Below are 23484 nucleotides of genomic sequence, written 5' to 3' on the forward strand. Positions count from 1 at the left end.
ACCCGTAGCCAAAGGGGGGGCACCCTGGTCCCGGGAAACCCTGCACAGTGTTGCAAACCCCGCCCACCTCTTGGAGGGGATGAGCGGTAATTATTGTTTTCATAAGAGTGCATCTTTATGTGTGAACCTCTATGTGAAATCTGAAACCCGAACACTAATCCACTGCCATCCTAAGCATGTTTACTCAGAGGTCCTATTCACTTCCAAGGAATTTATTCTCAGGTAAGAATATATGGGATTGTAACGTCAATTTCACCAACACTTTGCTTTAAATTAAAGAAAGTATTGTGCATGCAGCCCATACAGGTAAATTATGGGCCAGGTAAAGTATTCAGGTAAAATTTTCTCCTTTGAAGTAAGACTAAGCGTTTTTACAGGGGCCTTACTGTTTCTATTTCATGCATACTTAATGTACATCTCATCCACAGCATGGCAGGAACCTGTTGTGGTTGTAAAGTTTATTACACACAGAAAGAGCCAGTGTGGCGTAATGGTTAAGAGTGTTAGACTATGACCTGGGAGACCAGGGTTCGAAACCCCCCTCAGCCATGAAGCACACTGGGTGACCCTGGGCCACTCAACATCTCTTAGCGTAACCTGCCTCACAGGGTTATTGTGAGGATGAAATGGGCAGGAGGAGAACCTTGTACACACCTTGAGCTCCTTGGAAGATAAAGGTGGTATTCAAAAGCATTACTGGATCCGATGATGGAGGCAGAGCATAGCCATCATGGCTGGTAGCCACTGATAGACATATGCTCTATGAATTTGTGTTCCAGGAACCTTCAGCCCTGCAGCTTTCCCCAGAGGTCTGAGATTAATAAAATGCCCATAGCAGCTGATAATGATGAGCAGCTAATAGTCAATGGTGCTTTGCTGCAAAGAACTTCAAATACAATCCTGTTCAGGTGCTCCCTAGCAAGAACACAGATTATCTAGTTCCTGACGGCCCAGCTCTATCACCCTCCATGAGCTTGCGCTAAATGTCTGTAGTGTGGTGACCTCGATTGCACAATTTAGAACCCTCTTCATGCATAAATAGCCTCTAATGTGTATCAAGCATCACCAATGGTTTGATCGCAATCTTTAAGACTGATTCATATCATATTGAAATGAGTTGGTCATTAGGCAGGGTGGGTTTCTCCATATGGCAAAGCAGTACTTGTGGGGCTGCAACATCTTATGATAGATCTTGCTTTATCATAACGTATTGTGTCGTGCCAACCCCAAAAGGTGTAACAGCAGAGTGACAAAATGGGAGTCTAAACTGAACGAACGAATGACGATAGATGGAGTTGAGCGCATAGTGATGCAATCACACAACCATTTATCTGAACAAATTCAGCCTGCAAACTGCCAACTCACATTTTGGCAGGCATCCAGGGTCATGTGAAATGGCCTTTAGACCTGCTCCACAGAAATCCAAATGACAGGGGTGGCATAAAACAGATGTCTGGTCTATAGCAGGGATCCCACCATTGTTTTACTTTGGGAAAGCTGCACTGATAGATACTTTTAAAGAGGAGCGGGGGGAAGTCTAAGGGTACAATCCGAAGGGAGGTTTTCCTGCACCGGTCCTAGTGAAATGAATGGGTGCTATGCATGAGCATAGCATTGCTTTTGTGTCATTCCAAATTCATAGCGCTGGGTTTTGTGAGGGAGAATGCCCCCTAATGCTGAGCTTTGGGGAGAGGAAGAGCAATCTCTTATATTATAATATTCCTCAGTGAATGCTTGGGAAGTGCAATGGCTGTAATTCTGCTTTTTGCTTCTTTCCATTTCTCCAGGTGGTAGCTGACAAAAAGTCCAAGGAGGTCACATCCATGAATTACAAGCTTTGATCTAAAAACACAAAAGATTGCTTCATAAGTAGCAAAAAAGAAAAACGCGACAGCTGCTTTTACCCAGGGCAAGCACTGTTGATGCCTGTGGACAGCACACATACCACAAAACATTCAAAGAGGACGAGTGTCAAACCAGCAGCGGTTTATATCCTATAGCTGTGAGCAAGAGAGCAACCCCCCCTCCACCCATTTGCAAGAGCAGCGAACGAAATGGAAGTGGTCATTGTAGCAGAACAGCTACTGCATCCATCCCACCATTGGAGAATAGATCTGTGAGAGTGGGCAGATTTAAAATGCTGTCTGGGAAGTTGGAACAAGAAGAGGTGATGAATGAAGGAGTTGGCTGAAAAGAGCAGTTTTTGACAATATATCTGTTCTGATAGCTGGAGATTTTTCTGCTCTCTACTCCAAAAGGTGTTTTATTTTATTTTTTTAAAGCTAAACCACCATACAGTTCAGTGCAAATGATTTATATTTCCCCTTAGCTCTGTTTCAGTCACTTTTCTAGAGAATCTTCATTTCAGCCTGTTTTACATATTTTTTAAAAATAAAATAAAATACAAAGCACATAAGAAGCAGACAATTTGACTGTTATATCATAGCTAGAACACCCAATGCTACAAATTCTCTAGATTTGTGGTCAAAAGTGACTTGAAATCTCTTTTCTCAAAGTCTCCACTGAAGGTCTAGTCAATGAAAGGCGTCTGCAGATTTCATTGCATTCTGTGTGCTGATTGTTGAAGAAATAGCAAATCCCTTTCTTCCCAAAGTTTGTCAGGCATGATGCTTCTTTCCGAGAGAGAGAATGGATCTGGGGGTCAGTCAGGTAGATGAGGCCTTTCCCATTACCAGTCACCCAACCTGTCGAAAAGAAAAACGTCACAGTTACAATACTGTTGTTGAACTCACAAGCCTGGGCAATGTGTATGGAGGTCCTGGGCTGCCCAGATAACAAGACCCATCTCTCAGTGCCTCTGGTGTGGTCCAAAGGAAAGCAGAGCCATACGCTGGGCAACAGCTTGGCTGCAGAAGTTGCTGGAAGAAGGCATACAAGGCGCCATCCCACCACCTTAGGGACTCCTTTGGGTTTACTCCTTAGCCTTTCCTTCTCCCAAAGATACCCCACAAAGCAGCAGAGGTTTAGGATCAGAGTTTCCTTCTCCTAGATGGGGTACCTTCCCATGTTGAAGAGCCCCACCTGCCCCCCACTTCCCCCTACACCATGTGCAGAAACTGCCTTCTTGACCATTGGACCCTCCTATTGGTCTCATCCACTCGATCTGCCAGAACCTGTCTTCGCATGCAGGGGAGATTCCTAACTCACTGAGGGTCTGAGACCCATTGGCAACCCTCATCTGGTTTAGCTGTCCAGTCAAAGCCGTTTCTCAGGGTGTGGCCACAAGGAGTGCCAACTTGGCCCCGCAACCATGGGTGCCTGGGGCCTTGGCTGCCATGCAGCGTGCATGGCCCTGGCACCAAAAGTTGTGGGTGCCTGGCCCCTTCATAGGGAATTTTGTGGGTGCTCTGGCACCCAGGGCCCCAGGGAGTTGACACCTATGGTGGCCGCTGTTGCATGTTGACAGCTTTTAGGAGCCACAGGTGAGTGCAGGGTGGGGACCAAATGTAGACAAACTACCCCAGAAGGAGCACGACATGTCCCCCACCAGAGGTACTACCCCTTCCCTAGCACCCTAAGTTATAATACTGATTCTAAAAATACACCCTATACGCATTCCATTTCATTTTCTGCAAATCTGTAGACTACAGAAATTACTTGTTTCAGCACCAGTGTTTTAAAAAAGAGCAGAATAAAAGCAGGGAAATTGCCTTCTTTGTATTTGTATTTTTATCAGCTGGATAAAGAAAGCATGAGTCTCTCAAGCTATTTTGTGGTGAGGGCAGCTGGTGTGTGCATGTGCATACTAAATCTTGGTCTCTGTTTTGCTTTGGGGGGGGGAATCTAGTGGTTTTAAATATATATATAAAGTACCTGTTTATGCCTGCATAATGTATTTGAACAATTTCTATACCACTTTTACATTTCCAAAGAAATCTCTAAGTGGTTTACAACTTTAAAGCATTTAAAAAATCACAAAATATCAAAAGAAAATGTTATGAATGAAAATCAAATGCAAAAAGATCCACATTTAAAGCAGCACCTATATCTATAGTCCCTAGACAGAATGAGATGACTATGTCTATACCTGAGAAAGCTGAATAGGTTTTAAGCCAATACAGTGAACTGCAGAAGTAATTTGCTGCCCCCCCAGTGACGTTTAATATTTTCTTTCTTTTAAAAACTTCAGCTCTGAATAATCATATCCGAAAGAAGCTTTTATAAGAGTTATTTTTGAAAGGGGGGTGGGAGCAGCTCAAGTCAGTCCAATAAAATGCTGTATTCCATCATTTGATATCTGGCAGTACAAACCTTGTAAATCAACCACCACATCTCTGCCTTGGGAAAACTCATAGCAGAAATGGCCATAAGCGAGTCCATATTCTGTGGCTTTGTATTCCAGCTTTACCACTTTGGTGTTGTTGGATAACTTCACAAACTCTCCTAGAATATAAGGCTCCACACTCACACATCCTTGTATAGACTTGCCTTCTAGTACCTGGGGAACAAAAAGGGGATTGTGATGTGAACAGCCTTTCAGCCCACTGCTTCTGCCTGCTCCTTTCACTAGCTGAATCCTTTGCAACCTTCTGCTTGCTCCTTACCAAGAGGACCGCCGATGGGATGTAGAAGATTTGTGTTGGGATTTTTTGCTCATACAGCCTCTTGTTGAATTCTGTCACGTAGTACTGGGCAGTCATTTGTCTTTCCACATCGCTGAAATGGTGAAGAAGCTCCTTTTCGTCTTTGTACTCTTTGCCAACGTATCTATGAAAAATGTAACACACACTGACAAGAGTCGTAGCAGCAGCAACAACATCATACTGTATCCTGCCTTCACTCCAAGGAGCACAGGTTGTGTGCATCAACCTCCCATTCTCCATTTTATTCTCACAACCATCCTGTCAAGCAGGGGAGGCTGAGAGACAGTGACTGGTGCCAGTGGGGATCTGAACCTTGGTCTCACAGGTCCTAGTGGTAGGACACGTGTATTTAAATGTCCTCCACTGAACATAATGAGATAAGGTGACCACTCCTAACAATGATTATTCCATAGTCGGTTCCACTAAGTTCGATGCAGTTTACTATCCATAGTTAGGACTGCAACTGAAAAAAGTGGTAAGAGCAGTTTGATAGCAGAATGGACTGCCCCAGAAGATGAGGGACTCTCCTTCCTTGGAGGTTTTAAAGCGGAGATTGGATGGCCATCCTGTCATGGATGCTTTAGTTTAAATTTCTGCATTGCAGGAGGTAGACTAGAGGCCCCCAGGGTCCCTTCCAACTCTACAGTTATGGGCTGTGGAAAGCTTTGCCTGTTACTATCAAGCAAACACCATCCATACTTTGTTTCAAATGCCTGCTTAAGTTTCTTATATCAACACAAGCTTTTTCTGAGGCATAGCTCAATCCACCCGTTATTTACCATCCCTGTGCAGAATCTGGCTAGGTATTTTTATGCTGTTTTGTGGATGCTTTATGTTCACTGCCTAGACTCCTTATTTATCATGTGGGATCTAAGCCTACAAACAAGCACATAACTGCCTGGACTGATCAAATTGTCACGCTGATTTGAGCGATACCTTCCCAGAGTTTCCTCTTGGTGCAGAAAGTGTATCCAAAAAGCATTCCTTTGTCTGCCTTTCTTTGCTACGCTCAGGTAGTCCCCAATATATACAGCAGTTTCCTGTGCAGTCCACAGCGCAGATTTCTTGGAGAATTTCAAAAGGAGGGCAGCTGGAAAAGAAGACAAATGAACTGACAACTTCTTCAGCAAAGGGTTGTTCCGTACCAGTAGCCAGGAATGAAACAGCAGAGTTAAAACTGTTCTCTTGCTAGGATCAATGTCCTTTTCCCAGACTGAGTCACAGAGAAATGACATTTTGCTCACACCCATAGGAAGTTGCATTCATTGCTGCAGTGTGTACTATTACAGTCACCTTCATCTATAAACAGAAGGTGGGAAAGGCAAGGCAGGATGAATTGCTTTTGGAAGGGCTGCAAAGTGGGAAGGCATTCCTCACAAATATGTCACCGAGTAACAGAACCGACAGAACAAAAAGGAATGCATTTTTTAAAAATTGCTAGCAGGGAATGTGAAATTACAACAAAAGCATTCAAATGATCCAAAACAATCAAGGAAATGGAGTGACTCCTCTGTGAGGAAATTTTACAGTTTTGGATTTTTTAGTTTAGAGAAAAGACTTTTTTTAAAGGTGACATGATTAGAAGTTTATAAAGTTATGCTTGGCACAGACAAAGTGGATAGAGAGAAGCCTTTCTCCCATGTAATACTAGAACTTGTGGATGCCTACCAAAGTTGAATGTTGGAAGATTCAGGAGAGATAAAAGAAAGTACTATTTCACACAGTGCATGGCCACCAACCTGGATGGCTTAAAAAGAGGATTGGGAAAATTCATGGAGAAGGCTCTGAATGGCTGCTAGCCATGATGACTGTGTTCCGTCTCCACAGTCGGGGGCAGTATTGGTTTTGAAGACCAGTTGCTGGAGGCCACAGAAGGGGAGAATGCATTTGTGCTTGGATCCTACTTATGAATTTCCCCACAGTCATCTGGTTGGCCACTGTGAGAACAGGACGCTGGACTAGATGGGCTATTGGCCTGACCCACCAGACTCTCCTTATGTTCTTAATTGGTATAAAATAAAAAGACTTCCCCCCACATATGGCATAGCCGATAGAACAGAATAACAGAATCACAGAGATGGAAAAGGGGCCCAAGGGTCATCTAGTCCAACCCCCTGCAATGCAGGAATCTCACTGCTTTGGAATTTGGAGGCCAGCATTCAAATCCCATCTCAGTCATTAACTCACTGACAATCACTTCACACCATATACAGGTAAGGTACACAATAGCAGGATCTGTCCTTGGCATAAAGCTTGCCAAAGGCTGATCAGAAACAAATAATTTTCTTTCTTGGTCTTGAGTACTGCGCACAGGCAGTGTCAGTCAGGCTAACCCAGGGATGGATAACTGCAGCCCTCGAGATACTCAAACTCCCTGACCATTTCCATGCTGGTTGGGGCTGAAGGGAGCTGGAGTCCATTGGCATCTTAGCATATTAACACAGCAAGGCTAAAAGGGACTTTCATCCGGGTGTGTGCAAATGATTTGAATCCTGTCTTTCTGTTGTGACATGTGAAGTGGGGAGCACCTGCACAGATTACCCCTGGGGGAGGCAAGTGTGCTCTTGTGCAGCTCACGCATGAATCAAGACACCTGAGTGCTTGGGGCTTGTAAACTACAGTGGTACCTTGGGTTAAGTACCATATTTTTCGCCCTATAGGACACACTTTCCCCCCTCCAAAAATGAAGGGGAAATGTGTGTGCATCCTATGGGGCGAATGCAGGCTTTTGCTGAAGCCTGGAGAGCGAGAGCTCGGGCTTCCCCCGCCCCAGCCCCGCACCTGGGTGGGAAATAAAAAAAAATTCTTTATTTCCCCCCAAAAAAACTAGGTGCGCCCTATGGGCCGAAAAATACGGTACTTAATTCGTTCCAGAGGTCCGTTCTTAACCTGAAACTGTTCTTAACCTGAAGCACCACTTTAGCTAATGGGGCCTCCTGCTGCTGCTGCGCCGCTGGAGCATGATTTCTGTTCTCATCCTGAAGCAAAGTTCTTAACCTGAGGTACTATTTCTGGGTTAGCGGAGTCTGTAACCTGAAGCATATGTAACCCGAGGTACCACTGTAGAATGAAAATCTTTCTTTCCCTGAAAGCAGCACAAAATGCTTGGGATTAAATAATTATAAGGGTGCATTTCGGAAAACTCTACTTACAGTGTGCTTTACCGAAGAGGTTTGGCTTGAAGAGCCCTGTATTCTTCATTCTTTCCATTAGCCAGGCATGGCCTACACCAGACAAAAGCCTTCCATAGTCATCGTCACTGAGAACACGAGCCTGTAGGGCTTCTTCTTTGGCCCTCTCCAAAAAGACAAAAGAGCTGCTGCTAGAGTTCAAAAACGAAGGACTCCCCGATTCAGAAAAACTGCTGGAAAAGTGGGCTGCTTTGTACCATGATTTTAGAGAGGAGCTTGAACTGTGACTGCTGCTCAACATGTTCCTTAGCTTTTCGCCGTCATCTTCTTCCGTTGTAGCACAGTCACTGGACTGGTTGACTAATGGCTGGTTCTTTGTCCCCAAAGGAGAATTTGTGGGCCCAGAGCTGTGATGTGGTTGATCTCTTGCTATGCAGACGTCACTAAGGTGACCTGCTGACTTTTTTCCACATTCACTAGCAAATTCACAGTCTTCTGTTGTCTCTGCTTGCGGGTCAATTTCAGATACTCCAGTGGAGCTTTCTGGAGGCACTGCAGAGTTTGATTTATTAATCCAATTTTGAACAAAGCGGTCACGTTCCGGTTTGGGCATGCTACTATTGATGGAGGCAGGTGTTTTCCTGGCATCAGGCAGGTGTGAATTCATCTGTGCATCTTCAGTAGTGTCCACAGTTTCTCCTTCTGGGTCAACAAATGGCCAACCATGTCTAGATATTGATTCTATTATATTTTCTGTGCTTCCTTTCCCAATGCTGCACAGATTCTGGTTAGAAATGGCACTGGAGTCCTTGCTCCTGGAATCCATTAATGAAGATGGGATAATGGGATCTTGTTCAGAAGTGGGACTCAAAAGATCATTACTATTTTGGGGGTTGGTGCTACTAGTTTCTTGGAGTGGCTGCTTCAAAGCATTCTCTGCTCCCTCTACATGGTCCTCTCTGAGATTTGGGTATGATTCTGTTACTCTGTGAGTCTTGTCTATATTATTCTGATTGGGATGCGTTAAGGAGCCACAACAGTCATTCTGAGGCTCTTGAAGAGAGTGCTGATTAGTTCTGGAAAGCAGTACACATGGATCTGGCTTTTGGCAGTTCTCTTCAGTATCTTCAGTCAAAGCTGCAGAACATTCTTGCTCCTTACCTCCAGTAGCCTTTTGTTTCTGGACCTTATCTTGGGGCAGTTCATTTTCATTGCAGTCAATCTCCTCCCAACTAGTAAAGGAACTCGATTTGGAGAATTTGCTCCAAGATCTCAGTGAACTGGAACTTTCACTCCTGTTATCAGAATTACTTGAAATATCACCAGTGTGTCTTTGACTTCTTTCTGAAGGAATGCACTTTACCTCTTCATCAAGGGCAGTGGCATGGAATAATTTCTGTCGCATCTGCTCCTGAAAACCCTCACGATTTTTCCTTCCTTTTTGTGAAAGCGAGATCTTTGCAGAGTCTTTCCCATGATGTGACCTTTCTTCAGTGGTACACATGGTGTCCATATTTTTGGTTTCCGTTTTCAAAGCTGTTATACAGGCTCCTGTTAGGCTTCCTGATTTCATCTTGTAGCTGTGGCAAACACTTCCATAAACTTCACAGACCGCTGCATGATGCTGGGAATACATTTCAAGGACTTTCTCGAAGCTCAATTCACCGTTCACAATTGACTTTTCAACACCAGTTTTGTAGCTATCTGGAATGTAGGACTTGGCATCTGAGTTACAGAAATCCTGCACATTTAAGTGCTCTTTAACTAACATGACAAGGCACATGATATCCTTGGCAAGCTGTTCTTTGTCCCGCTCTTCAGTATGTGGTAAATGACTATAAGCATACAGCTTCTGTAAGGCTTCCTGGCACAACTTATTCACTTGACTAAGTCTCTCGCTCTCACCGTAGAGCCTTTGGTGCACTTTTGTAAGGCAGAAAGCTGCCTTGATAAAACTGTGGAGCTCCTGTTTGCTGGTGACTGGTTCTTTGTCCTTCTTACTAAGGAGACCAATTTCAAAGGACTCCTTTGCTTCGGACAAATAAAACTTCTGCTTTGCGGAAGGGCATTCGCTTGAATGGCTGTAAGACAGCAAGCACATTCCACGGATATTCTGTAAAAACAAGTACAGCTGAAATGAACAGGATCTTACAGATTCGTGCATCAAATTTGAAAACTCAGATCCTATAAAGAATCCTCAAATTTGAACTCACACCGCTACAAAGGTTTTGAGAATATAGCTTTTTCCAAATGATTTTCAAGTACTTTTTTTTTCTGTGTTTGATCAATTATGCTTGAGTTAAACTTATTACACACCGAAGGAACACTAAGCAGCTTTGTTCTGAGATATCTAGCAAAAAAAATCCATGCTAGAATTGTGCATTTGCTAATGGAATTTTCAATATAAAACTTTGCAAAGCCTATTAATCTGAGGGACTGATTTGTCTATGGTGTTCAGTGGGATTGAGGTGGGTTGGGGAGCAGGAAGAAGCTATATTCTCAAAACCTTTGGAACTTAATCCACAGAGAAGTGGGGTATGAAGTACACTTCTTCTGCCAAATGCTTTCCTGAAGATACCCCCCTCCTTCCCAAAGAACCAAAAGATAGATTGTATAACTAGCAGCCTTTACCTTCCAGTTCCACTTTCTTAATTATCCAATAAGTTTTCAGTTAAATCAATGGGACATTAAAGGGGTATGAATGATAGGCAACAGTTTGTAATAAGCAACTGCTCCAAATGAACAGATTTAACAGCATAAAAGCCAGATGGCATTTCACTTGCACCACAACTTTTCATCTGCATTGCATCTGAATTTGGAATGCACATCCTGATTTTACATGCACACAGCAACATATTGCAGTAGTAGATCACAGTGAATAATCTTCAGCACAGGGAAGAAATAAAAATATTGGGTATCACACTTACGACTGCTGTGAGCACAAACAGTGGTGTGAACTGGCTGAAGGCCGCTGCTAACTTGCACGCTTCAGCAGCTGAAAGTAAACGGTGGTCAAACTCTTTCAGAAGATTCTGTTGAAACGGCAGGAAGGAAATGTAAGTTTAGGCAGATTGCTGTCTGTTCATCTCTGTGCAGATAGGTGAGTATATGTAAGGTAAAAAGGTAAAGGACCCCTGGATGGTTCACTCTAGTCAAAGGCAACTATGGGGTTGCAGTGCTTATCTTGCTTTCAGGCCAAGGGAGCCGGTGTTTGTCCACAGCAAGCTTTCCGGGTCATGTGGCCAGCATGACTAAACTGATTCAAACTGTCAATCTTCTGATCGGCAAGCCCAAGAGGCTCAGTGGTTTAGAACACAGTGTAGACAGATGCCAAGGTTTAGCAACGTCTAATTATGGCCTTATGTTTGAGGGCTGGAGTACATGACATATTCTGTGCTTCCTCTCTCCATAATTTTATGAGAGAACAAACAACAAATGGCTCAGCACTTGGCAATTACTTTTGCCAGGTTGAGGCAATGAGGAGTAACTGTAGCTTAGTGCAGAAGGGCAAAACTTCAATCTCCAGTTTTAAAAAAAGAGGATCACATAGGAGATGGGAAAGACTCTCCCTGAGATCCTAGACAGCTGATGCCAATCAGAGTATACAGTACTTGTATGGATGGACAAATAATATTCTCCAGAGTAATCTGTTTCTGTTGTGGAAAAGTGAGCTTCAGGTAGCACACAGAATCTCCCTAGTCAGGGATGCTGAACAAAGCACACACAATTTTCAGCAAGCTAAACAAAGTTCATTTCAAATACAGGAATAGTTACCAGGTGAAACTGATAGTTGTCTTTAAACCGGTTGTAATCGTTTTCACTCATCGATACAAAGATGTCAGCCAAGATACCCAACGATGTAGCAATTCCCTGCAGGAGACACACACAAAGACAAATTGGCGTTTCACTGCTTCCATTGCAGATTACTTCTCTAAAACACAAGAATCCATTCCATAAAGCACAAGAAGCTAAAACACACAGGGTGTTTCCAAATGGGATTAGGACTCCTCATGCATGCAGCACCAACACATCCCTATCTTTTAATCCAGATTTGCTCTTTCCATAGAAAATCTGGTTGGTAAATTCAAAACAACAACAACAACAGACTTGTTGCCAACAACCCACTTGCAATAATGAATCCCTGTCTGGAAGCACCCAAAATCTCAGGCTGTTTTTACTTCATTCAGTTTCTTAATGGAAAAAAGGACAGTCTACTTTTCCACTGCTTGTGAAGCACTTGGGTCTGTTTGAAACAGGAAGGACCGCTTTTCTTCACCAGCAGATCCCTCTGTGAAGGACAACCCTTTCTGTTGTTCCTCAGTTCCTGCTAAAAGGTTTGGAGCAAGCTGCTTGTCTAGATTGTGCAGAGAAGCAGAACAAATACTGTCAATAGCAGAAAATACTCATTTAAAAAAAGAAAATAGTACATACATTACCTTTTTATCTGGCTGGGGAAGTGTGAAATAACCTAAAATTGAGGCCCAAATCAGCTCTGCTGCTTCATACCACATCCCTGAAACATACATACAAAAATGAACGCTCGGTTATTGTAGTTTTTTTTTAAAAAAAGAAGTAATATTTTATAAACTTATTTAATGCACTTGTACTTAGTAGGGGTGGGGGAGAGGTTTGCCAAACATGAACTGAACCATAGCTATCATTCAAAAGTTACACTTGTCCAAATTTTGTGTTGCCGTTTTCCAACCCCAATATGTGTACATTTGGGGAAAGTGTACATAAGCATTTACTGGTGAAAATAATATACAAAATACATTAGAAAAAAATGGTTTGCAAAATTGTGTATGATACAAATTTCCAAAAGGGCTTTTTTAATAAAAAAAAAACCAAAACAAAACAAGTGCAGAAATGTGAATTTAAGATTTGAAAAATTGGAAACTGAAATTGACAAAAGCATCCATTCCTTACAACTTAATGGAAATAGGATACTGGACAAGGTGGACCAGTAGCTTAATCCAGCAGGCTGTTATGAGCCTGATCATCACATAATTTCACCATTCCATGCCCTTATTTTTTATCCTCTGCAACCCAACATCTTGCAAAGAAGGAGGAGGAGAAATTTGTAAGTCTTAATTTGGGAAGCAAAATTAATATGCAAAGTAAGCAATTTGAAGCAATTATAGGCATAGAATTTGGGTCACATTAGATTTTTCTGTTTTGCCAATACATTTTGCTAGGCATACAGCTGATTTTTATTTAGGAAATGAGGAATATTTCACAGCTAGAAAGAACACAATTATGAGAAATGACTCCTGCACTATCCTCAGAGAACTGAACGGGAACTGAAAAAGATCAGGTAAAACCAAAGAATGTGAGATTGCTTCATGAATCCTACCCAGCTTTTGCAGAATCTGTCCTCTAATCTGTACACAGACAGACTGAACAAGGATCCTGTCACTTTCTTTTGAGTACTTCCACACACCTGAGAAACAGAATGAAAAGAGCAGTTGAACACACTACAGTGTTTGGGAACATAAAGAGGTAGAAAGGTGAGGTAAATATATATCCAAGACCTTTACAAATTAAGAAAAACAAAGAAAGAAGCTGTCTGGGACAGGAACACATTAGTCTGGCAGTGGCTCTGCTAGCAAGGTGGCAATTTCTTTTGGGGGGGGGGAACATTTATAAATAATAACTCAACGTGTAGAAGCCACAAATTATAGATACCTGTTGCTCCATTGTCATTAATAAGACTGCTAAGGATATATTCAGCCTTTAACAGTTTACCTAGAAAGAAGAGGAAAAACAAAGCTATATTGAGGCAAATATTTCAGTCTCGGAGTTCAGATAGCAAAGGGTAGATCTGGTAAATCTGGTCTTTTAGCAATTTTTTAAAAAAATATCATTTCTCTTCCTCAGTTTATCCCCTTAGTTTAGAACAAAGGTAGGACCAGCCTCACAGGTCAAATCTGACAGGTGGGTGGGGGCTATCCATTTGCCAGGCACTTGACATCATAATGAGACAAGGATGCCACTAAAATGAAGGCTTTTTCCTCTGCTTTAGCAGGGGATTCCATCCAATTGTGACCCAGTCGTAGACCCTGACCCAATGCTTGAAGATGAATTATATAAGGGCCATTCACATGTTACATTCAACAAGTGCACAATCTCTGTAAACAACAGTTGATGCACACTATCTACACTCTTATCATTATTCACATCATGTTCGACAAGCGTAGTGTCTGTGTTTCTGTGTGCACCACAGCTGAGCTGTATGAACCAACATGTGTAAACTCTTTCACAAAAACACTTGTACATGTGTAGTGGTAGCTTGTACTGTATTTAGTGTAAAGTGAACAGGCCTACAGATGCTCAAAGCTACTCCAAGATGAGAGCTCACCGAGGTAGTTTAGATATTTATATCTGCCTAGACTCACCCACATTGTGGTCCAACTATGTCACCCTGATTCACCCTGGACTTTAGGAGTAAACAGCATGCCAATCTCCTGTTTACTTCTTTAAGACATGTGTTTGCAAGACTTGGCATCAGACTCAGCCTTTCTCCCAGATGTTTTTGGACTACAACCCCCAACATCTCTCATCATTGGCCGTGCTGGCTAAGGTGGAGTGGGGTTGTAGTAAAGAAAACGTATGGGAGCCCAGTGTTGGGGGAAGTGGCATCAGATAGCAGAGCTCACAAATAAGGGCAATTATATTTGATGCACATACTATTCCTGAGATGTAGTGTTTGAAATCAGATGATCATTTCATTTTATGTAAGCTATTTCCTTCTAAAACTGTATTCATCATCAGCTTAGCTTTGGCTTTTCCTTCCTAAAAAAACTAGGAATATGTATTTTAAAATGGGCCAATGCCATTCATGATCTTTGTGTACTACCAAAAGAGGAACGAAGAAAAAACAACAACCCTCAATTTTACATGAGTAGGTTAACTGCATTATTTGCACCAAGTGGCCATAGTGCATGTATATGTGTGTACACACACACACACACACACACACACACACACACACACAGAAAATACCAGATCTTTAATCATCTTTTTGAAGGCTTTTGCTCAGAAGTACAGCAATTCACAGACCCCTGTTTGAAACAGCAGGGCAGATTTGTTAGGAGACAAAAGCTCCAATTAGTATTTTCCACACCCTTTCACAATTTTCTCTGCTGCTTCTTTCTCTCAGAGACCCCTTTATGCCAGACACTTTGTGCAGGCCAGAAGAGGTGGGAGGGAGATGGAGCGGGGCGGGGTGGGGGGCGGGGTGGGGTAGATGGAGAGTAGATGGCAGGCAGGAGCAGGGTGTCAGTTTAAAATGATGGCTCAGGATCATAGGAATGTCATCTCCAGAATGGGACAAAGTATCCTCTTGAAAGTCAAGCAGCTCCTAATTGGGACTCGGCCGAGAAACGGAGATGGTGGTTGGAGGGGGGTAGCGCAATGAGTGTTTCATTACCTGAATTTACAGAGACGCGAGCTTGGCGAATCACCAGCTGAGGGGCAATTGGTGTTGTAGGCTGGAGCTCGTGCAGCCTTTTGGCAATCTGAAGGAGCTGGCTGGAGCCATCAACCCAATATAAGAACCGGTCAATCAGGAACACAATAGCAGCTGCTGTCACATAGTCTCTGCTGGCAATGGAGGCTTTCAGACAAACCTGAAAAGAACACCAAACGAATGTGATGGTGAGGAGCAACCAGCTCTCAAATTGGAACCGTTTCTAGGGGACTATCCATAAAATATGTAAATCATCAGGCAGAGGGATGGGGTAGAAATGTTTGTTGACTTGCTTAGCTGAGAAATGTGTACACCCACTTTCAGCTACGGAAAACTGCAGAGCAAAGGAGGGATTGGGGGTGGGATATTGCTTCAAACGTAGAAAATTGTCAGAGGCATGGAAGGGAAGTTCAAAAAAGCTTTAAAAAGTGTAGCATACTTTACAATGCTCTACCCTATGATAAAAAAGGGACACGGGTGGCGCTGTGGGTTAAACCACAGAGCCTAGGACTTTCCAATCAGAAGGTTGGCAGTTCGAATCCCCGTGACGGGGTGAGCTCGTGCCCACCTAGCAGTTCGAAAGCACGTCAAGTGCAAGTAGATAAATAGGTACCACTCCGGTGGGAAGGTAAACGGCGTTTCCGTGCGCTGCTCTGGTTCGCCAGAAGCAGCTTAGTCATGCTGGCCACATGACCCGGAAGCTGTCTGCAGACAAACGCTGGCTCCCTCGGCCAATAAAGCAAGATGAGCGCTGCAACCCCAGAGTCGGTCACGACTGGACCTAATGGTCAGGGGTCCCTTTACCTTTACCTTACCCTATCATAAACCCAACAACATTTTATTGTACTCTCTCTCTCTCTCCTCCTGCCTGCCACAGCCCAGTTGGCATTCATCAAACGATGGCACTGAAAGACCAAGTCATGGAACCCACACAAGGTTGGATTCAGGCTCACACTATACTTAGTTACCAGTGAAATCACTGTGTGGCTGTGTGCAATGCTCCCAATCTTAGATAGGATATTCTGATTATCAACGAATTTTACTTTAATTTTAACCACCACCATCGATTCATTTTCATCCCAACCTTCTTCCAAGGACTTCAGAGTGTTTCATCTCATTTTAACTTCACGACAAACAGCTTAGACCCATCAAGCTCACCCAATTATTAGATCCTGGGCCTTCCTGATTTGTGTCCAACATGCTACCCACTAAATGACACTGTATCTTGCAACCTTATTTAAAAAAGGAAGAGGAAGGTAGAACACTCCTAAAAAGTAGACCAGTGTTCTGTTTTCAAGAAATGACCTACATATAGCATTAAAATTAGCTTAAATGGGAATTGGGGGTGTGTGCTATTAAAAGCCTTTGCCTTCTGATTCTCAAGGGAAATGAAGACTTTTGTGGTGTCAATCAAGTTCTAAACATCAACAAGTTGCATTAATATAGCAGTAAAGGCTACCAGATCAAACGCTCCTTTGTACATCATAAAGGAGCAACTGGGTCAGCAGTCCAACGTTTTCTCTTTGCAGGTGACCTTTAATGATTTTTTTAAAAATAGCATTAACTCCCTTGGTATCCCTCTCAGAGGCTGATCCTTCTCCCTGGCATGGGAATCAGCCGCACTTATGAAGGAACGTGCTGTTAGGAGAGAAGAAAGGCCAGCAGGCTAACTCTGCGGCAGTATACAGAGCCTTCATGGGTGCTCAAGAATCCCTGCAGGCATTGTGACATCTGCCCAAATGCCCAACTTGCACCTTGGGAGAATGGCGTGTGAGTGAAAGTGCATCTCAGATTTCCTCTCCTCAGCTGGGGAAAGATGAGAAGAAAACTCCTGCCTGCTGGAGCCTCAAGTTTGATTTGTTAACACCTTCCTTGGGATCGAATAGGAAAGGTTAATTTGATGAAGGGAAATTTTACTTAGACTAGAATATACCAGTACTGTGGCTGCAGTATGAGAATATTAGCTTGACATGGAGCTCAGAGGTCACTCTGATAGACATATGAAGCCAGACCCCCTATCCAAATATTTATTTTCTGTGTGTACTCCTAGTGTCCACTGCTGGAGAAGGCATTTGTTTCTTAGTGACTTAGTGACTCATTGAGAAAAGTCAGTTACCTGACTCAAATTCTCTAGTGCTTTTGCTGCTTAATTGGTAAAAAGAGAGTGATGCAGCTATAATTTAAGCCTGCCTGGAAGCCAGTGTAGCAGTAAGGAATGTACTCCATCAGTGCAAGGAATAATGCTTGCACAACTGACGTTCCCTTTCTCCTCCCCTGTGTTCTGCCAAACTGTTCTGGGGGTTTTCCCTATGACAAGCTCCCTCAGTGAAGATAGGATCTTCCATGCACAGGGACTAGTAAATTAAAACACACTACTACTACTACTACTACTACTACTACTACTACTACTAAAGAAATAGTATCTTCATCTCACTTAAGACAGAAAACTCACATTTCCCCCCATTTGCTTCCATGTATAAAGCCAAATTTACATGTGTCCATGCAGCAACCATAAATACACAATATCCCTGTATCCTGTTTCATTTGCAATTATGCATCCATGTGGATAGTGTCATAATACAGTTTAGTCACCAGGTAGTGCTGGACTTAGTTGTTATCTGTGTGGAATCAGTATCTTCCTGTGCCTGTTCTTGCTTGGGAGAGACTACTTCCTCACCTGTTTACAGTAGCAACCGGTGTTGTTCCCTGGCTTCTTGACACTGTCAAGTGTCACTGATAGTTACCGAGAGGAAGATGGTGAAGGACAAGGCTCAGCACAGTATGGGTGCAATGATGGAGCCAATTTGACATTTTCTTCGCTGCCTTTCTGCTCCCCATCTTGGTAACTGGCAGTGACATGCAGCATTGGGAAGCCAGGTAAGCAATGCTGATGACTACTGCAAACAAGACAGGTAAGCAGTGCTGTGCTGTGTGGCCTATCAGATGCTCCTGCCCATTTGTCCTCTAACTATCCATGGCAGCATTCACTCTTGCCATGTAAAGTGTGAATCAGTCTTCAGACCAGCAATGATCTGGCATAACCCGGCAGAGCAAGGAGCTGTCCATTGGGAACTTTCAACCAACAGTGCTGAAGGCTAGGCAGCACTTCTAAAGACGTTGCAGGATTAAATACTGAATTCTTGTATTAAAAAACTGGGAGAGTCTAAAGTATTCAATTCCCAATTCCTGGCTTTGAGGCCCAAGCAACACCTATTTTGGCCAGTAATGTCTACCACTAACCTATCATTTTTACAAATGGGTTGTGCATTTGTAAAAATGACTTAACATGAAATACATAACATGAAATCAGCTTCATCTGGTCTCGATTTTTGATAGTGTGTATTTTGTTTTGTAATAAATAGAAGAACTTTCAAATCTTACTCTGCCTTAAATTACATAAGCAGGGGAAACTCCTCTCAACACCAAAGATGATAAAAACAAAGAAGCTAATACCAAAGAGAAAGAACTGGGAAGCAATACTCATTGTCAATTTGTAATTTACACCTGGTACTATGAACATCAAAAGGGTACTTTGCCTTCAGGCCCATCAAAAAAGGGCCTCCACTGACAACTTTCTATAAAGTCCCTGGGGAAACTGGCATCACACACTGGGAGACATTGTTCAAAGAATTTGGAGGTAGCTCCAGCCATGTGATAAACTAATCAGATGTAAAAATCAACTTCTGGCAACTAATTGCTTGATCTGAATCATTGCTTAACATTCAGGGTTCCTATGTATGAGCGTGGTTTTGGCTAAGGACTATAGTACTATTTGGAAGTTACCGGAAGAGTCAGGTAAAACTTGATAATGGTATAAGCTGCCTTTTATCTTGTCAGATAAATAGACCATCTTGCCCACTAGTGTGCTGACACTGACTTGGTTCGCCTAGCATGAAGTTTTGCTACCGGAAAACCTTTAAACTGAAGATTTCAGGGACTGAATGTAGCGCCCTCTCCATCCAAATCACAGGCCTGGTGGCAGAGCAACAGCTCCCATTCCCTCCCGCCCCCCCAGAAGAGAGACTCTCATGAATGACTCAATAAATGTGTGAAAACATTTGTGGTGACAATCAGCTCCAAGATTAGGGATAGGTTGTTGATGTTAGCCTGAGAAAAAGATTTACACCCTGTGGCTTGTTTCAAATCATAGACTATGCAACTTGAAGACTTGAAGAAACTGAAATAGCCATAGTGTGAACAACTTGAACAGGAATGCCTGATATTTGTTTACCTCACAAGACCAGTTGTGAACAAGTATTCACGGGCTGACTTATGCTTCAAAAACTGGTGGAAATATATTTATTTATTTGCAAGGGGGCATGCTTTCGCAAAGAATAACACTTGAAAGGGATTCCCATTTCTTTGTGTGAATGTGCCTCTTGACAATGGAGGGATCCCTGTCTTTAAGCACCTGAAAACGAACACTGCCAGTGACACATTTTCCTCAATGCTCCGGAGTCTACCGTATATTTAAGCACTGAGCCATTGCCTAATGCATTTTTTTCTTTCTGCTTCTTCTCCTCCTTAAGAGATTGGAACACAAAAGCATGAGAGAGGGTGACCTACCAAACAAAAGAGCCTTTGAGTTCCTCGGAAAAGTAGACTTGGAGGAGGATGGAAGGAATCCAAGTGGCCCTATTATTTCCACTTGCACTAATTAGACATTTTTCTGTCAGCTATTGAGCACCGCTGAGAGGCCAAACTCACTGAATTCATTTCTAAAGTGTTTACAGAAGTTTGCATCTGTTTGTGTCTCTTCAGGAGGAAAATAAGCACTTCAATAGCATTGTGAAAAATCTAAACCAAGTATCCTATTCTGGAGGGCCGGGCAGCTGCATAATTTAACTCTCCGCTCAATGCCGAAACCTCTTGCATCCCTCTCCAAAACCAAATGGACACAAAATGAGGAAAAGTCAAGACAGGGTGAGAATATCAGCTGCTTTTTCTTTCCCCGAAGATGGCGTGCTGTGTTAACACACCAATACATTTTGCTCGGTGTGAATTGTTTGAAGTTATAACCCTGTTCTCGTCCCCTCTGAGAAATCATACCTTTTCCCTTGGCTCCCAAGTCACACAACAGTTCCTAGTCCACAAAAATGCTGCCATGTTAATGGAAAATGTAGATCAAAACCTCCTTCCCATAAAAGCATAAAATGAAAGTAGGTCAAGTTCTGTGACAGCAATTCTAGGGTAAAAAGATAGACTTCACACATAAAGCCTAGATGAGGCAACAGACATTCCCTTCCTAATATAAACATATGATGGATACAGAGCAGGAGCAGACAATATGTCATGTACACCTTACCTCTGGTTTGTTGCTGCTTACTAGAAGGGAAGTGGGGAAAGAGGAAAGACAGTGTGATGGGATGCTATGATTCTATACATGACTGTGGCCTGATGGGAAGTCTTGCTCCTAAGCTTTGCTTCTGCACATAATGCTGCACAAACCGTTCTAATACTAAGACATTCACTCACCACCTTAGAATGTTCAGTTCACATTGAGTTCAGGAAAAACATTGTACTTTGACCCGTTCTTAATGCATAGTTGATCACATCTACGGAACGTGATTATTATGCTCTTTTAAGTTTCCTATATCAATCATTAGTAATTGTTTTAAGTCTTACTATATTAATCATTGGTTATAGTTTAATTAGGAGGTCTTCATGCCTGTCTAGTTCTGTGCTCCCTTTCCCAGCCTTTAATCTATTGGTGATTAATGCCTATATGCAATCTTTGCTTTGTACTTGTGTTAACCAATCAGCAATAAGCACATATGTGGCAATGCTGTAATATTCAATAAAAGAGGCTCCTCGAGACTTGCTCGAGAGATGCCTCCCAGATGACACTCGCTACCTGTCTGTCGTTATTTCAACCCAACAACAGTGGTGTGGTTGGTGTGGTGCAAACACACTGTCAGGAGCACTGGAGAGGCTTTGCCAGTGTGTTTGCACTGCGTCCACCTTGCCCCTCCCAGTAAGCAGCAGTGAAGCAACCAACTGGAGGTCAGATGTGTAGTGGTGTCCCATCATGCAATCCACTACTGGTACAGATAGCAATTTTTCAGAAGTCTGAAGCAGAATGGGAGAGCTGTTACTGCCTATGGGTCCACACATTTATGTCTTCTGTCCTATTAGTCTCTGGTCAATCAGTTTCGCAGGTCTAAGACCCTGCAAAACGTGTTTGAAGTGTTGTTAAGATACCAACATTTCTGAGAGGGATTGCATATCAGAAGCATGCTGCCAGGATCACCTCCCTTCAGCAGAACAATGAAAAGCTTTCCTCTTCTCTTTTTCTGGCAGTGTCCTGTAGAAGCATGATGAGACTGAAAGTGTGTTATCCTGGTTCGTCAGAAGAATACTTTCTCTGTCTCCATATATGAGTCAAACAAGACAGAACGGCTGCCATGCCTGAGGTGCACATGCAAAGCTATACTGAGGAAAGAGTGCTTATTTACTTTGAGAAAAGCTGATCTCGTAACTCTTGCTGTCTTAAAATGAATAATGTATAAAAAGAAGAATGTATAAAATTACCTCCAAGTGGCAGATGAGACACAGCGGAAGTTTCTGCGTAATTTGTATTTTGAATTGCCATGAATGGCTCACATAATTCCTAATGCGCTGACTGATTCACTTCCAGATTTCTCCCATCACAGGTTAACATCTGCAATATCCCTTGCTTGTTTGGATAACAGACATCACCTTGGCCACAGGTCCATCCCACCTATTACAGTTGTTTTCCTTTAGATTTGATATAATGTGTATCCAACCATATACCACAGCTCACAATTCTTTTGCTAATTTATGTTTCTGAGGGACAGGAAAAAGTCTACTTCTGACCTTGCCCAACCTCAGTTTCTTTGCAGTCCCACATCCTGTCTTTCTGCACCTTACATAAAAGCTTTTGATCAGATGTGCACTGTTGCATCTGCATCTCCTGAACATAATTTTATTTTTTAAAACAGCAACAACCCATCAAGCCTACAACCCCAGGAGGAAGACAGTTCATGGACAAAACAAAACAAAATTATGGCGACACAGAGGTATAACCAAAATATAAAAGAAAGAAAAGGGTTCTAATTTGGAAATTGCGATTAAGGGATTTCTGTATCCATGCCAAGAGAGAAAAATAAAAGTGCACTTTGCCTGAACATCTGTTTCTACAATGTCAACCTAGGATGTGTAATTGAGTTTAGGGGCACAAAAGGAACTTCATGGCTGGGAAGCTGAGTCAGGTGGAGATGGAATTAGATTTGCAGAAGATTTCTATACACCAATTATAGGGGTTCAGGGTGGAAATGCAAAACAGCCTTTACTGAAGGGCCTTTGCGAAAATGCCCTGAGTGGACGGGTGTGCTGTTTTCATGGTTTCTCGCATTAGTGGCCTGGTTCCTCCCAGCAAAACACCTTAATGTTTGGGTCTCAGCCTTAGGTTCAATGCCAGGATACCTTGTTTTTGCCGACAACTGCAGCTGCTCCCAGGAAGGGAGAAAACACTCTCTCCCAGAGCCATCTGGCACTGAGGTACGGGACAAAATGTGAATATACGAAATTGCTTGAGCAGAATAAATTAGGAAGATAGAAGCAGATGAGGGTGGAGGAATTTTCAATGAGCAAGAATTAAATCATCAATAATTGAGCCTAGAGGTTTTTTGGTTTGCTAAGACTAGGAAGGAATGGCATTGCTAACTCATCCAGGTACAGGGCACTTGGGATGTATTAAATGGATGCAGCAAATGGGGTAGAAACCTGAGTCCACCTACACAGGAAAAGAGAGAATGTAATGCCAGTAATACAAGCCCCCACTGAGCATGTAGTCTAGAGATAAGTGTGCTTTGCTTGCTTCATAGTTTGTGAAAACTAGTAGAATAACGAGAAGCACTGCATTTATAGAATTGGCAGAGTATGCCATTATTATGTTTTTATCCTGCTCTTCCTCCAGAGCTCAGGGTGGTGCGCGTGCATCCCCTTTTATCATCACAGCAACTTTATAGGGTAGGCTAGGCTGGGAAAAAATGAGTAATTGGCCATGGTCATCTATTAAGTTTTCACTGTGCACAAATTTGAACCATTTCAGGTATAGGAAACTTGAGGCTGCCTGAACTAACCATCACTTTAAAAGCGTTTAAACCAGTTAAAATAAACAATGAAGAATTGTTAGCGTTACCTGTTAACAGCCAGCAAAGCTATGCTTTCTAACACAACTCTCTGAAAACAGCCGTATTAAAAAAGGTGGTTGGAAAAAGAGGGTTTTTAAAAACCCACAACACGAAAGCAGCAGACA

At 42.7% G+C, this 23484-nt stretch overlaps 1 protein-coding gene across 3 annotated transcripts in view; it reads right to left on the reverse strand.

Annotated features, from left to right (window-relative positions):
- Positions 1–930: 930 nt before the first annotated feature.
- ALPK1 (alpha kinase 1) overlaps positions 931–23484 on the reverse strand; it is a 52201-nt gene continuing 29647 nt past the window's right edge. For 2 of the 3 annotated variants that reach the window (XM_053403750.1, XM_053403751.1), the window contains exons 4-14: positions 15165–15363; positions 13421–13480; positions 13089–13175; positions 12172–12248; positions 11510–11605; positions 10663–10767; positions 7757–9848; positions 5541–5694; positions 4566–4728; positions 4273–4459; positions 931–2705 (exon numbers count right to left, since the gene is read on the reverse strand). In XM_053403750.1, coding sequence (XP_053259725.1) covers positions 2485–2705; positions 4273–4459; positions 4566–4728; positions 5541–5694; positions 7757–9848; positions 10663–10767; positions 11510–11605; positions 12172–12248; positions 13089–13175; positions 13421–13480; positions 15165–15363 — 3441 coding nt within the window. In that variant the 3' untranslated portion in view covers positions 931–2484. Of the gene's footprint in view, positions 2706–4272; positions 4460–4565; positions 4729–5540; positions 5695–7756; positions 9849–10662; positions 10768–11509; positions 11606–12171; positions 12249–13088; positions 13176–13420; positions 13481–15164; positions 15364–23484 lie in introns of those variants that run through there. The other variant, XR_008332265.1, reaches the window with a different exon arrangement.

This window comes from Podarcis raffonei, chromosome 9 (assembly GCF_027172205.1).
Source record: "Podarcis raffonei isolate rPodRaf1 chromosome 9, rPodRaf1.pri, whole genome shotgun sequence".
Lineage (NCBI taxonomy): Eukaryota > Metazoa > Chordata > Lepidosauria > Squamata > Lacertidae > Podarcis > Podarcis raffonei.